Here is a 14,581-nt window from a genome sequence, read left to right as displayed (position 1 = left end):
CTCTATAGATCCCCCAAAACAAGAGAAGCAAACCAGAAATAACTGAGAAGCCTCATCGAGGTTTTATAACACGACGTATTGGCTGCAGTCATGATTTGATTTTTAAGCCACTAAGCAATTATAAGACAGAGAGTTCATCAATCCTATTACCATATTGTTGAGATGATTTGCTGATTAGAGTGGAAATCTCTGACTGAGATGTTTTGAAAGAAGAGAACACTGACTGTAATTTGTGGGGTATTTATGTTTGCCCACATGCGTGTGCTCGCAGTGATATTTGTGTTATTCTTTTTCTTTTTTTAATCCAGAATGTACAACATGTCTTTAAATCCTTATTACATGTCTGAGGAAGGTGAAGACAGCCCGTTTATCTGCTCGGCTCCACGCGAAAACGGGATGCGGCGTTGCAAAGATGTGCCACCCTACTCTCAAGACGGGCTCGAATGCACATTGCCGGCTTCTGACCTGAGTTTTAGGAGTGTTGCCAGCGGTAACTTTTGTGTTAACTGGTATCAGTACTACAACGACTGCCGCCCAGGGGAGCTCAACCCTCACAGGGGAGCTGTCAACTTTGACAATATCGGCTATGCTTGGATAGCCATATTCCAGGTAAGCGGGGACAAATGTGCAGATTTGTTTGCAGAAGGTAAAACCCAGAAACCAGTATTTGCTGTTTGCCATAGTTTTGGAAGTTTTGGTTTTCAGTTTTGTTGTTTGTTAAATCACCAAAGACAATATTTGGACTGGGCATTTTATCCATATAGAGTAACCTCAAACTAGAAAATATCACATACTACCGAACACAGTAACTGTTTACTCTCACCTGACTGTCTCAGGGTTTCATTTCATCCCCTAACACTGACATAATATAAATGAAAATCTTCAGCTTAATGACATTTCTGTTAGGATGCCTGGGTCGTTGCCCCCGAGTTTTGAGTTTATTATATTATTAATCATTTCTAGTTTTTTGGTTTCTTTGTTAGAGTTCTGTCTTATGGTTTATGTCTCTGTGTTCTCTAGTTGCTCTGTCTCCCCTGTCAGCTGTATCCCCTTGTCAAGTCCGTGTCTCTGTGTTATGTTTCCTGTTTTACTTTGAAAGTCCGTGTCTTACGTTAATGTGTCTGGTTTTGCTTCCTTTGTCTCGTTAGGCCTGAGTTGCCCCAGCTGTGTTTCACTCCTGTTTCCCTTTCCCTGATTGGTCCCTCTGTGTATTTAAGCCCTGTGTTTCTCTGTGTCCGTGTCATGATCTACTCTTATCCACCCATGTCTGTCTGTCTGTCTGTCTGTCTGTCTGTCTGTCTGTCTGTCTGTCTGTCTGTCTGTCTGTCTGTCTAAGCTTATTTTGTATTCTCAGTTTTGTTACCCTTTTGAGTTCAGCATTAAAGCTGTTTTTTGAGTTCACATCTGTCTCCAGAGTCTGCACTTTGGGTCCTTTTCCTGCCTGCACGCAGGCGTTTCATAACAATTTCACACTAATACTGGCTTAAAATGAATCGTATAAATAAATGAAGGCTGATGTTACTCTATCTTCTTAACCCACAAATCAGAGATGTCCAATTTGCATCATAAAAAAAGAGCGTAGGTGTGGCTTTTTCAGCCATTGGTTAGTGAAGCCATTAAAGAGTATTCAGGTTTGAGGCACTTCCCCATTGTCTTTCCTTTTCAGACCCCGACCATAGGCAGTGCATGCGATATAATAGTGTTTGTCCAGGATCAACACTGAAAATGACGACTCATGTTGTTGCAATGTCTTAGTTTATGGAATATGGCAGAAAAAGAAAACATTGCCTTTGCTTATTAAATATCTCTTCTTGAACAAATTTAAGCAGTTCAAATTTTTACTCATTTATATAATATAATAAATAATTGTTAAGTTCTGTTACCTGTTAGCTTAGGTTACCAAGCTAACTTAGGCTACTAAGCTAACATATAAGCTGGGCTACTCATGTTGGTTTGTTAGTGAAAATGTTTAATAGATTTTGCTACCTTCTTAGCTAATGACATGGGGGTATCAGATTGTGCGTAAAACATGTTGTTAATCACAAGACATTAGCCAGTGAGCACGCGGTTTGACAGCCAGTGGGTTTTTTTGCAACCAAGATGACGATGGATTTCTGAAACCAAAAGGTGACATCACTGTCTTCACTGCTATTTACTACTTTAAGAGTAAATCAGGCTTATTCTGTGTCTCCTTGATCTGGAATAGAGTTTAAATAGAGTGAAGTGGCATTGAGAAACCAGGTAATTGTATTTTTGCAAGCTCACAATATCATGTCTATGTTTCTGTTTGTTGCATTTCTAATATTTACAACATTGAAACATGAGCTATATTGAAAAGTCAGTCCAGTAAGAAACTGAAGTAGAAAGATAGCCTTCTAACAAAAATATCCAGCTTTCCAACATAGTCATGTTTCTTATCTTTTGTCTTAAAATAGTAGAAATTTGAAATTAACCCTGGTAGAAAGTCCTCTTAAGCTATCAGTGGGTATGTATCATGACCTTAAAGCCTCTTCATTTCCACATGCCAGTTTCTGAAAGTGTATTCCTCCTTTCCCATCTTGCTGGTTCCGACTCCCCAGAAGACCATGACAGGCTTTTCCCTATCACACCCTTTGTGCTGTACTGTACTGTTGTGATATGAATTTCAGCCCTTCTAGTAGATATGTGCTGGTTTCGCTGATACTGTAGATCTGTCTGTGTGTCTAATGCTCTTTGAATTGCACAACTTGACTTTCTCAACACGAGTCTTACCTTCGCATTACTTTGAAAAGCTCAAATGCTGAAGACACACAGAGACATATGGACTAATAACAGACTACTAATCCCTCTTTGGTACTCACAGGTTTACTCTGTTCCCACATATGTGTGGTCTCAGCTCACAATGGGCGGGTTAAGAAATTTTTGCGGATTTTTCTTCACTTTTAGGTTGGTTTAATAAGCAGCACTTTGAGTCTTAAGTGAGATTAGCTTTTTATCTAGCCAAATGTTGTGTACATGTCTCATAAACTCACAGAGTGTGGCTACAAATCCACGTTTTTCCCCACACTAACATGCAGATTTGAATATTTTACACCTGCTGGTGGTATAGATGTATATCCAGGTGCTGAGTAGTGAGTACTTATTACTGGTTCACAGTGGACGTCGAAGGCCTCCTTTGTTTTTCTCTTAAATCATCTGTCTTTTCTGTCCAAAATGTGAACATTCGCATCCTTGAAAACAGTTTCCTTTCTCCTTTAAACAAGTAGATTAGAGTGGAGTTCAATTTTGTATGGATTCATTAGGTACGCTAAAGATATTGTACAAACAAACTATCTGATTCTGAGGAGGGTTATTTGGGATTTAGGGACCCAAAAGTGGTCTGTTAAACAAAAGAGTAGGAGTGAGGGTGAAGCCACTCATAGGTGACAGCAGAGAGCGTGCTGTGTGCTGCATGTGCAAGCCATTTAGATGAATTACAGCACTGGGTACTGTCGGATTTTAAAGATGAGTCAGTAGATGAGGAGCTTGGCCTGGAAGCCACTGGATAATCTGTTTACTTCTGTGTTCTCTCTCAGCTACACGGTGTCATAATATCGCTCCTTCACATATATACTATAGTTGCCTTTCGCAAAATGGCTTAACACAGCCCAAGATTTGTATTTAGATTTGTCCACGTCCATAATGAATTAGGAATCGTGTGGTGAATTAATCAGGAACTGATTACAAAATATGTGCCTTTAGAGCTGACATTTAAATTCTTGGTTAGTTAAGTGAATGAGGTAATCAGGTGGTAAATGTACAGTTTACAAGACCTGCATAGATGTTCTTGGCTAAATGTTTTGTACCTATGTATGGTTTGTTTAGCATACGTTTACTGTTGACACATATGAACTCCTTGGTTGATCTTCTGCATTAGAGAGCAGAGTAGTCTCCTCTGGGTGCTTGTGTGTGCATGTCTCCCTGTTTGTGTGTAGGTGGATTTTACGCATGTGTGGTGTCTGTTTTTGGTATGCTTGTTCACAATTTTCCATTCACACAGAGGTATGTGCTGGCATCTGAGCCTAATGTACATACATTCCTGCTAATCTGCATGCTCCGTCAGTTTTTGCAGTGGTGTTTCAGGCTCCGCTGAGGTGTAAATGTTGAGGTGTGATTGTATTATCAGCTTGGCTGAACTTAGCCACCGTTTTCAAGTCTCAGAATCTCAAATGCTCATTAGCATAGTGGCTACATGAGAGAATTGTTTGATTTTTTTTGCACTAGCACTCACACACAAACACACACATCCTTTATAACATGTTTTAGGGACACTGCAGACTTTCTCCAGAAGAATAGCCATTAAAAACATAACTGGAAATCTGATTGCTGTATACTGGAGTACGTATGTGTCTCTGGGTATTGGTGTACATGTGTGGGTGTCTATGCCGTTTTTGAAGAAAAAGTAATGGGCAGAGCTATATAGGAATGTTTGCTTTTTATTGAAACTAAAAGGCTCCCACTCTCTGTCTTTTTGTCCTCTATCACCAGGTCATCACACTGGAAGGCTGGGTAGACATCATGTACTATGTCATGGATGCTCACTCCTTCTATAATTTTATATATTTTATACTGCTCATTATTGTAAGTACCTCATTATTTTTTTTGTTTAAATTCTCTTTATATTCTCTTGTTTTGCTAGAGCCTTGAAGCAACGACAAAACGTGATTGGGTCCAAAATATCTTGTTTTAAAGGACCATTATTTTTCATTTTTGCAAAGGACTAATTCAGATAAATGTGAACGCCTGCAGCTTTCTAAGCCTGATCGACTTTTTGTTGAGGAGACAGCTGTCTATAGACAATTTTCCCTGGTTTGGGATTTTTAATTGACCTAGTCAACTAAAAACAGACACTGGATTTAGTTTTCAGACTGACTGCACTTAAGTACTTTCAATACAAAATGAGGAATTAATAACCAGGTGGAGAAAGTGCTCATCTAATTTGCAATTCATCTTTTAGTACCACACGCTAATGACATATTTAGCATACATTTCATTATTGAGTTGACATTTCAAAGTTATAGTAAGGACAAAGCCAACTCATTGGAGGATCATTTAAATTTAATTATTTCTAAGTAACTAAAAAACTTTTCAGTTTTATGTTTACAGTGTTTGACCAAGCAGGTAGCATCTCAAATAATGAATAAGCTCTAATAATGCTCCTTATATTTTTACACCGTAAGGAGGCATAAAGTCAACAGTGAGTCAAATATTTATAAAGTAAACACTGTCTTGATTCTTTATACAGAATTAAAGGTGAAATACTTTTATGACCCTAAATCAACACTTTTATGGAGCAGGCTTTGACTCAGTTAAACACACTATATCATTTTAGGTGTTGCTGTTGTGGTTTAGGAGGCTCTTTGCACTTTCTTTACCTTTCCCTTTTCAAACAGGTGGGCTCTTTCTTCATGATCAACTTGTGCCTCGTGGTCATTGCCACCCAATTCTCCGAGACAAAGCAAAGGGAGAATGCACTGATGCGGGAGCAGCGTGCTCGTTACATGTCAAACGACTCCACACTTGCCAGTTACAGCGAGCCGGGCTCGTGCTATGAAGAGATGCTACGCTACATTAGCCATCTTTACCGCAAGTTTACACGCAGGCTCCAGAGGATATACTCTGGCTGGCACAGGTACGTTACAGGTTATTTTTTTTGTTTTTTGTTTTTAATTCTGTAGAATATGTCTGGAAATGTCTAATGACGTAGCAATAAATATGTTGTGTGGTGATGTTAGCAAAAAAACAGCAACTTGGACTTTGTTACTTAGGGTGGAGATGATAGCTCAAAAATGTATTGGTAAATGTAATGGACAATTTGTTCTAAAGCCCTCAACATCAACCTTAAAAATGCCAAGTAACTTTGGTAAGATGAAAAGAATCTCTAATCCAACACAATGCAAAAAAAAGAGAAACCATCACATGGTGCTTTTTTAGGTTAAGTTGCGCTATTAGCACCCCAGACTGGTCTGAGACCTCATGGCAACCTATGGAAAAATGAGGTTCCTGCGGTCACCCGTAGTTCGCACGGAAGACTGACTTGTCTGTAAGCACTCAATACCTACTATCTGAGCTGTGGTAAAAGTGCACTGCAACCCAGCTTTCACTTTCATGAAAAGTCTCCATTTCTGAATTGTGTAACACTTTTATCCATTTCACTACTACTACTGCACAATGCTGGATATCTCCTTGCAACCAAAACAGTAACAAGGAATCTTTTGGTGGATCACCATTAGGGCTGAACGATTATGGAAAATAATCTAATTGCGATTTTTTTTGCCCCAATATTGCGATTGCGATGCGATATGCGATTATTTTTTAAGGTCTTTGTCTTCTGTATTATTAAACAAAGACAAGCAATACATCAGATAGTATGGCCAATACTATATTACATTAATTTTAAACTGTTCTTTCCTGGAAGACAGACCTCTGTTATGATGACATGAGGTGATGCATGAATTGATGACTGACATTTTTATTTAACTTCTTCAATCACAACAGTATATTTGAACATACACAATAGTTTATTTTTAGCTTACAAACATCTGAGCATAAAGTGCTGACAAGGAACCCTGGTGTAAAATGAAAGTCAGTACAATGTGCAGATTGCAGAAATATACATAAAAAAAATCAGTGGCTTTACCACACTCAGTTTTTCGACATCTGTGAACTACTAGACAGTCATTCAATTAAAAAATAATATTAAATAAATACAACTAATAAATAAAAAAATAAACACATCTTACTGATCTCTGCAGTCAGTAACATTACACATAAAGTGCAAACATAATAGCAATTGTATAAACACACACACAAACACGCCTTTAAAATTTAAAGGCGTGAAATTGGACGGTCTAAGGCTAGTTCTGATTAGCGTCACCGCTGTCTCGGTGGAGTTTAATAAACTCGGTCGTCTGCTTCTTGCTATCTAAAATATAACCAGACACTGGTGTAAATTCTCGACTGTCTCATACTTCTGTTTAATAAGTTTTCTGTTTGACGTTTAGTCAGCTGTGTGAAAACCAAGGAGGAACCCAGCCGGGGGATTAATAAAGTTTTATTTTATCTAATCTAATAACTTTAATCTCAGCCAAACCGATTTACTCACGAACAAACAAAACACTGAAAAAGGCCCAACAATAACATTTTTAGGTTGTCTAAGTGACTTATATATTACGTTTAACCCGAGCAGCGAAACTCCGCGGTGATCTGAAAATGATGTGCCGGGAGTTGTGCCGTTCTCGGCCGCATCAGTAACCCTCGAGCTTCCGGCTAGCTGTTGAGCTGGTGGGTAGCAGACGCCTCTGAAAACGTTGAAGCACTTTTGCAAATATGGGATATCTTGATAAACCGAGCAGATATTTGATGTTTACGCAGCTACTTTCTCGCCTGAAAATATGTTAAAAGTTTATTTTGTGACCCAGAAAGATTAGTATGAGTAATTTTAAAACTTAGTAGCGGCCGCCATTGCTGGAAACTGGAGTTTGGCTGGGCCGCGCTATGAATTCTGGGATATGGTAGTAATTTGGACAGCCTTCGGCGCGTCGCTGTGACGTAATCGGTCTACAAATGCGGCCTCAGGAGGATGCAGCCCATGAATTTGGACATGTCCAGAGTATAATCGCAGCCTTTGCGGTTAGAAAATTGCACTTGATCATGTCGCGATATTATCGCAAATGCGATATATCGTTCAGCCCTAATCACCATATAACTCTTGAGACCAGTTCCACATAACAACTCCCAGTGACCTCCAGCAACCATTTGCCAAATGTTTAGGGAGTACCTATTTTATCCACCCTATGTTGGCCAGTTGGTCACTCAGTGGCATCTAGGCCCATGTGACTGAGGCTTTTGCACTTGATTTCTCACCTACTGCCACTAACCACTTGCCAAATGGTCATGAAATTCATTGTTCCCTAACGACTTGCCAGGCTATGTGACAGGCTCACCTAATATGGCTCTATTAGTACACACTTTTAATTTTCGTTATCTAGTTAATTGCTTTCAGAAGTTGAGATCAGTAAATTAGCAAAAAAACACGATAAGATCTTCACTCAACAACTCTCCCCTGGCAATAAATAAATAAATAATTAAAACAACCAGTGTTATTTTTCCACTACCCAATATATTAATTCTCTACATCCCTTTTATGTTTTGTTGTTAATTTGCAATCATTTTGCGGGATTTGCCACCTCACAGAATTACATTGTGCCTGCCAGAAATATATTAGAAATGCATTCTGATGCAAACACAAATAAACAAAAATCTATCTTGAATAAATATTACTATTTATTACTAGCCACCCTTAATTATTATTCATGTCTCTTTTTTTCTGAACAGTAAACGTCGTAAAAAGGTGAATCCTAATGGCAGCAGTGGAGGCAGTAATGGTGGAGGTAATGGGCATGGCCACGGTTCCAGCAGGGGCTGCGGAGGGTCAGGCCCAGGTAACGCATTGTGGTTGAGGCCAATCCATAACCTTTTACAACACCATCAGCATCAGCACTGTCGTCTCAGCAATGGCGGGCAGCACACCGTCAGCGTGGCAACCACAGAGCACGTGGGCGGAGAAGGACACATCAAAGTCGGGGAGGAACTGGAGATGAAGTCGCTTACCGTTCGGAGGGGAAGTGCAAATGGAAACAACGATAACTCGACCACTGTCACCCAGCGCGTGGGCTCATTACTCGGGCGACTGAACGGAGGGATGAACTATCCCACCATTCTGCCGTCTTTTGTGTGCAGCTATAGCAGCAAGACGCCACCCCCTCACTCAAAGCAGTGCGGTTCTTGTCTGGAGCATCCGCCGAACCACCCAGCTTCTGAGCACGCCGAGACCCTGACCAAGCTTTACCAGCTCATGGGACAGCACAGTAAGAAAACAATCACTGCACACAGACACATGGGTGGATCTCAAAATTGTAGAATCCAGAAAAATATGTATGTTGAATCTGCGTCTATGGGAATACCACACTTTACTGCTCACCATTGTTTTTCTGGTCAGAAAGATCAGAGGTGAGTCAGCTAAAGGAAGCTGCCACTTTCAGAGTGTTTAAACCACAACCAAATATCTTACAAAGATAAAAGGTGAAAAAATGAAGCTTTTCTTTCGCTATTTGTCTTCCACCGTCCTTTAAGTCTCCTTCACATTCTCTTTGCGACGCTTTAGAATTCCCTCGGGCTCCATTATAGTTTTGTCATCACACTCACTTTCATTCAATGCTCTTTCTTTTACCCTGCGTCCTCATCCCAAGCTTGACCTGAAATAGCCCGTGGCTGCTTCTGCGGTGTGTGTGTGCATGAGTCTCAAGAAGCACTTAGAGCCCTGACAGGAAATCCATGTCTCAAGTGTTAAAGTCATGAGCGCAGAGAAGTGGATAAAGGGGCAGGACTGACTGAATCAACACAGTGTGTGGGGGGAACAGTTAAAGGAGGAAAAGTATGCAGTGTTAAGGAATGTAAACAGGAATGCAGGTGTGTTATGGTATTCTGAAAACAAGTGGCTGAGGAAGGAAGAAAATATGGAGTTTATTAATGTATTCATAAAGTATGAAAGATTTAAGGCCCGCATTGAGAAGCTGAAAGAAGGCCGCCAAGAGAAAAATAAATTAGAGCAATAAAAAGAAAGAGAAGAGAGCTGGGGGAGGACACATAAAGGAGGGCTGGATTCGGGGATACCGAGAATATAACAGAGAGCAGAAAGACAGGAGCTGCGCAGAAATGGTATGAAAGACATTTCTGTTGTGTCATTAAAGGGTGAGACTAACAGTAAGCACGAGAAACTGATGTTAAGCAGCCTGAATCCTTTTGGAGAGTGAGTGCAATGCTTAAAAAAATATCACCCTAAATTGTACTCTGTAGTAAAGATCACATATTTACTCATTTGAAGGGGGATGTGTTCTGTTTGCTTTCAGCACTGTTAGGTAACTCACTATCTGCTAAACCTTATAAGGTATGGCTTTAGAGTGTGAATCATGTTTTTGGTTCCTCTTCACTTTTGGAGGACCATGTTCTTGGGAATATTTTCAGCTCTGTAGCCCTCTGATTTCACTGTAATTGTAGCCTTATTGAATAACCTTATACGATGGGATCAGTTTAAACAAAATTTTCCCCGGACAAGGGTTTTGTACCCTGATGGAATTTGCGAAGGTAATTTGTGAGTATGTCAAGAACTGGAGAAGTGTTTAAGATTATAAATGACAATAAAATACAATGAGAGCACACACAAACCTTTTTTAATAGCTCGGGGTATAGACAGTGTTGTAAACAACTTTATGTGCTGTTAAAGCTGCTTTTGAAGAGCTGACGTTTTCAGAAGTCAAGCTTTGCCTGTGTTAGTTTTCAGCCGTGCTTTGCTCTGCAGTTCCTCTGTACTGATTTTAAAAGGCTCCAGTCAGAGAACAGAAGGTGAGACGAGGCAGCCGAGATCTCAAACTGTGGGCGAGCTTGCAGTACTCACTGCGGAAACTTAATGTGTGCTGGCCGCGTGCTGAAAAGGACGGCCCTTCAGCACAAAATGCAAAATTTCACTTATGTTAATGTCTTCGAGCTGGGTCGTTATACCACAAGGTTTGTCTCTTTGTCTCTTTATGTTGTCCTTATAAAAAAGTCGACCACATAAACGTGTAGAAGCACTAATTTTTACTCCCCTCCAACTGTTCCACTTTTACAACAGTAAGCTTAACAAGCACCAGCAAGTGCTTTGCAGTAAAGGACTCGCCAATGATTCCCGGTGCTTTATACTACATAGAGTTGGTCCTACTTTGCTAATGGGGACTTCAGGTCTTTTATCTTTTCTATTATTTATAGTTTTGATAAAGAATACACTTGGATCAAACGTAAATCAAAGCTAATGTCGAAATATATGATGTGCTTTAGTAGTAAAGATGCAAATTAGATCCTAACTTTCATTGATTTCTTAAGTTGTCTAATAATATCACCATACCTACTTACAGATGATCCCTGCTTCAAATGTGTAATTTTAAGAAAGTTTATTTTTATATTTACATTTAAAAACTTGATTTATTTACATTGATTTACTTGATTTACAGCAGGATATAGAATATATAATGTTAGAGTCGGACCGAAATAGGACTGATGCTGATACTTGGTGGTATTAAAAAGCTGATATATTGGCCAATATTTTCTTTTCTTTCAGACACACAAATATAAAAAGATTTCATTAAAAAATGTGTGTTGTTCTTATTTACGCACTTACACTCGATAAGACTAAACTTGGATTAGCTGTTTGTTTGCGGTGTTCAAAACATGTTGTAAACTGGGGAGCTGAGCGCCCTCTGGTGGACAGACTGTACAATGGCAGCATTCATATCGTGCTTGAAGGGTGTTTCTCTTGTGGCCTTTTTTTTAAACTTTAAAAATGTTCAATTAATTGCTGTTATAAATATCAATACCAATATACTGGGAAGTCGATATTAATTTAATATAATTTGTAAAAAAAAATTACCAAACCAAAACATGTTTGCTCATTAAAGATAAACACATAGGACAGTTATAGAAACTCCTTCAGCAATGTCTGACCATCATCACCCGTTCTTCCTTTCAGGTCGCCAGCGGCTGCTCTACCAGCTGGCGGGTATGGTGCCCAGCCCTCTTCTCTTGGAGCTACTTAGCTGCCCTTTGTGTGCCAGCAGCCTGGAGACCTTGGAGCTGGAACTGGGAGACCTAGAGGGAGGCAAGGGAGAGGCAGATGGACTACACGACTTCCCTCAGGTCAGAATGGATGGTTGTGGACTAATGATGATTTTAAACCTTGATGATTAATTCACAAGTGTTGATTAGACATATAATGATGATGAGCATGGTATATAAATAAATAAATACAATCTTTTAGTCTTCAAACCTAACACAGTGTTGTATTTGTGGATTATTTTGCATAGCGCCTAAAACTACAGTAATTAAAAAGCACAAGACGTCCTTGTTGGTGTTTTGACTTATTGTATCCAAAATCTTGTATCCAGGGGGCCGATGTGAGAGGAGTGAGGGGTCGGAGCAGACGCCGTGGGGTTGTTGAATACGAAAATGGAGTGGTTCGTGCCTGGAGGGACCTCAGGGAAAAACTAAAGAGGATTGTGGAAAGTAAATACTTCAACCGCGGGATCATGATCGCTATTCTTGTGAATACTCTCAGCATGGGAATAGAGTACCACGAGCAGGTAAGACACGGGGGATAGGGTGTCGGGCGGATTTCGCTTTTCTGGGAATATGACACAAATCAGTGGTTTAAAGCTAAGAGGACTACTGGTGACAGGAGTTTAGTGAAAACGGGTAGCAAGTGTGTTTAAACAAATGCCTTTTTATGGTTCGTTCAGTCTGGGAGTCTGAATGAGAGGAAACGAGAGTTAGAGATGGAGGCAGAGTGAAGAGGGCTGAGGGGCTGAAGGAAATAAAGGGAAGGAGGGGGGTGGAAGGAGTAGCACCCACTCGTTTCCTCTTTCTCACACATAAATTACACGTCCAGGCACTGTCACACACTCCAGACTCACAGTTTCGACTTTATCCTATGTGGCCAACATCTGGAAAGTTTTACATTAAATAATACCATTGCTCTTTCCCTTCTCCGGTGTCACACGGACACATTTATGTAATGATATTTCACATTTACACATAGGAGCTGTTTCACTTCCCAGCAGGTCTGGAAATGGCTACAAATTCAAAGAAGAGATTCTGGTGCATGAACAAAGTTCATTCCCTTCTTTCCTCTCTCTCTGTGTCTCCATGTCTCCCTCTCCAGGGGGATGTGTGTGCGTGTGTGCGCACATGTGAGTGTGTTTCTATCTTAGTGGCATAAACATAAGGAGCGACTAGAAGAACCATGGCCTTTTTAGGGCAATGACACACACATACACACACTCAAGCACACACATACACATGAAGCGAAGTGTTAAATACGAGTTCCTCCTCCCTTCGGTAGTCATCATCCCACATATGTTACACCTCGCCAACTTTTTGAGACTATGAGTGTAGCTGCGTGCGCGCGGAGAGGTGTATAAATGTGGGAGGCATAGTGCAGACTTTGTATGTGTGTAGAGACACAAAGAGAGAGGAAAAGAGAACAAGGGAGGCGATCAATGCTTGTTTTGGCTGCATTTAGATTTCATTTTAGAAATAGGCCGAACGTAAAATCGAGGTGTAAACTAACGTGCGCATAGTTTTCACACATGGAGCGTGGCACCCATCAGATGAGGTGCTGAGCTGATCTTTAACCTCACAAATTTCATTACAAATTAAATTACAAATTAGCGGGCCTTGATTGCAACATAAAAACTGTGTCTCTTGTTACTTAATCAAAGGTGGTTTGAGAACAACAAATGCAATTTGTGCAATTTTAAACGTACCTACTTAATTCTCATAAGAAATAACAGGTTTCTGGTTACTTTGGTTCACATGTGAAAGATTTTTTTATGTGCATAACGTTCATGTATGTTACAGTTGTATTAATCCTGTCCCTGATTAACATTCACGGGTTCACCGTGTAAAATTAAAAACATAATAGATGTTAAGGTACACTGCGTAACTGAGTCCACATGATTAGGCTTAGATTTTTACAGGGCTGGTATTACGATAATCAATGTTTTTTTTCTGTACACTGCTTTGTACGGTGTGAGGTATGCAAGTCTCTGTTTTGCTTTTTGTCCTCTTGTTCCTAAGGGCAAGGTCATATGCAGAGCTGTGTTCAAAATTCTACACTCGAAATGCCTCCTTGTGGGTACTGAGAGTATTTCATTTTGATTGATCACCGCGTTGGTCAAATGTAAGGGTGGAAGTAGAAAACGGCATCTAAAGCAATAGTCCAGAGTGCTCGATGGGGACCATAAAACAAATTGATATACGCTTAAGAGCTTGTTATAATTGTTAAACCTCTCAGTTTCAAATGATTGCAGCAATACAGAGTCGATTGTTTCATGAGGCTGACGACTCAAAGGCACCTTCACTGTCGTTATTAATATGAAGAAAAGTGCTTTTTTCAGCTTTTCCAGTCCAGTTTTGTTTTTTATTTGCCCAACAACTTAAAAATGCTTTTCTTTGAAGGTGAAAGGAGTAGCATATGTAGCTTTTGCTGTGGCGTGAACTCAAACCCAGGCCCTGTTGTGTAGCCTTGGGCGTGCAGGGATCCCACTCAACCAGGTTAGCTGTAGCGGCACCCACAGCTCTATACCCTGGAGTTGTTTTCATTTATTTTATTCTACCGTGTCAAACATAGTGTGCTGTCCTTTTTCAACATGCTGTTAAGTGGTACACAGACTGAATAAGAATCATCTGCAAAATTCTTTTTCACTTCTCCAGTGTAAAGACGGAGGGCCACTGAGGTACTGAAAATGCCATTAAGTCCAGTGTTAAACAATAATACATGTGTCTAGTACTATATTTGCCCAAGACAAACGCTTCCTGACAGCTCTTTTGAAGTTTTATTGAATTTATTTTAGGCTTTTCGTGGGATGTTTTGTCTTTGAAAAAAAACAACAACTTGTATTCTTTCTCTCACCACACAAGACACCAGCAGTTATATTTGAGTCCCTTGACATTACTACTGTGCCTCCCCCCC

At 40.0% G+C, this 14,581-nt stretch overlaps 1 protein-coding gene across 1 annotated transcript in view; it reads left to right on the top strand.

Moving 5' to 3' along the window:
- The window catches only part of cacna1ha (calcium channel, voltage-dependent, T type, alpha 1H subunit a), a 121,152-nt gene that overhangs the window by 74,751 nt on the left and 31,820 nt on the right, over window positions 1-14,581 (top strand). Inside the window, exons 7-12 of the mRNA XM_013913441.1 lie at window positions 309-609; window positions 4,507-4,599; window positions 5,412-5,650; window positions 8,356-8,888; window positions 11,582-11,748; window positions 11,997-12,191. Coding sequence (XP_013768895.1) covers window positions 309-609; window positions 4,507-4,599; window positions 5,412-5,650; window positions 8,356-8,888; window positions 11,582-11,748; window positions 11,997-12,191 — 1,528 coding nt within the window. The remainder of the gene's footprint in view (window positions 1-308; window positions 610-4,506; window positions 4,600-5,411; window positions 5,651-8,355; window positions 8,889-11,581; window positions 11,749-11,996; window positions 12,192-14,581) is intronic.

The sequence above is a fragment of the Pundamilia nyererei genome, unplaced genomic scaffold (assembly GCF_000239375.1).
Source record: "Pundamilia nyererei isolate P.nyererei 1_Seehausen unplaced genomic scaffold, PunNye1.0 scaffold00132, whole genome shotgun sequence".
NCBI lineage: Eukaryota > Metazoa > Chordata > Actinopteri > Cichliformes > Cichlidae > Pundamilia > Pundamilia nyererei.
Note: the sequence above shows the minus strand (reverse complement) of the source record. Positions and strands in the feature narration are given on the sequence as shown.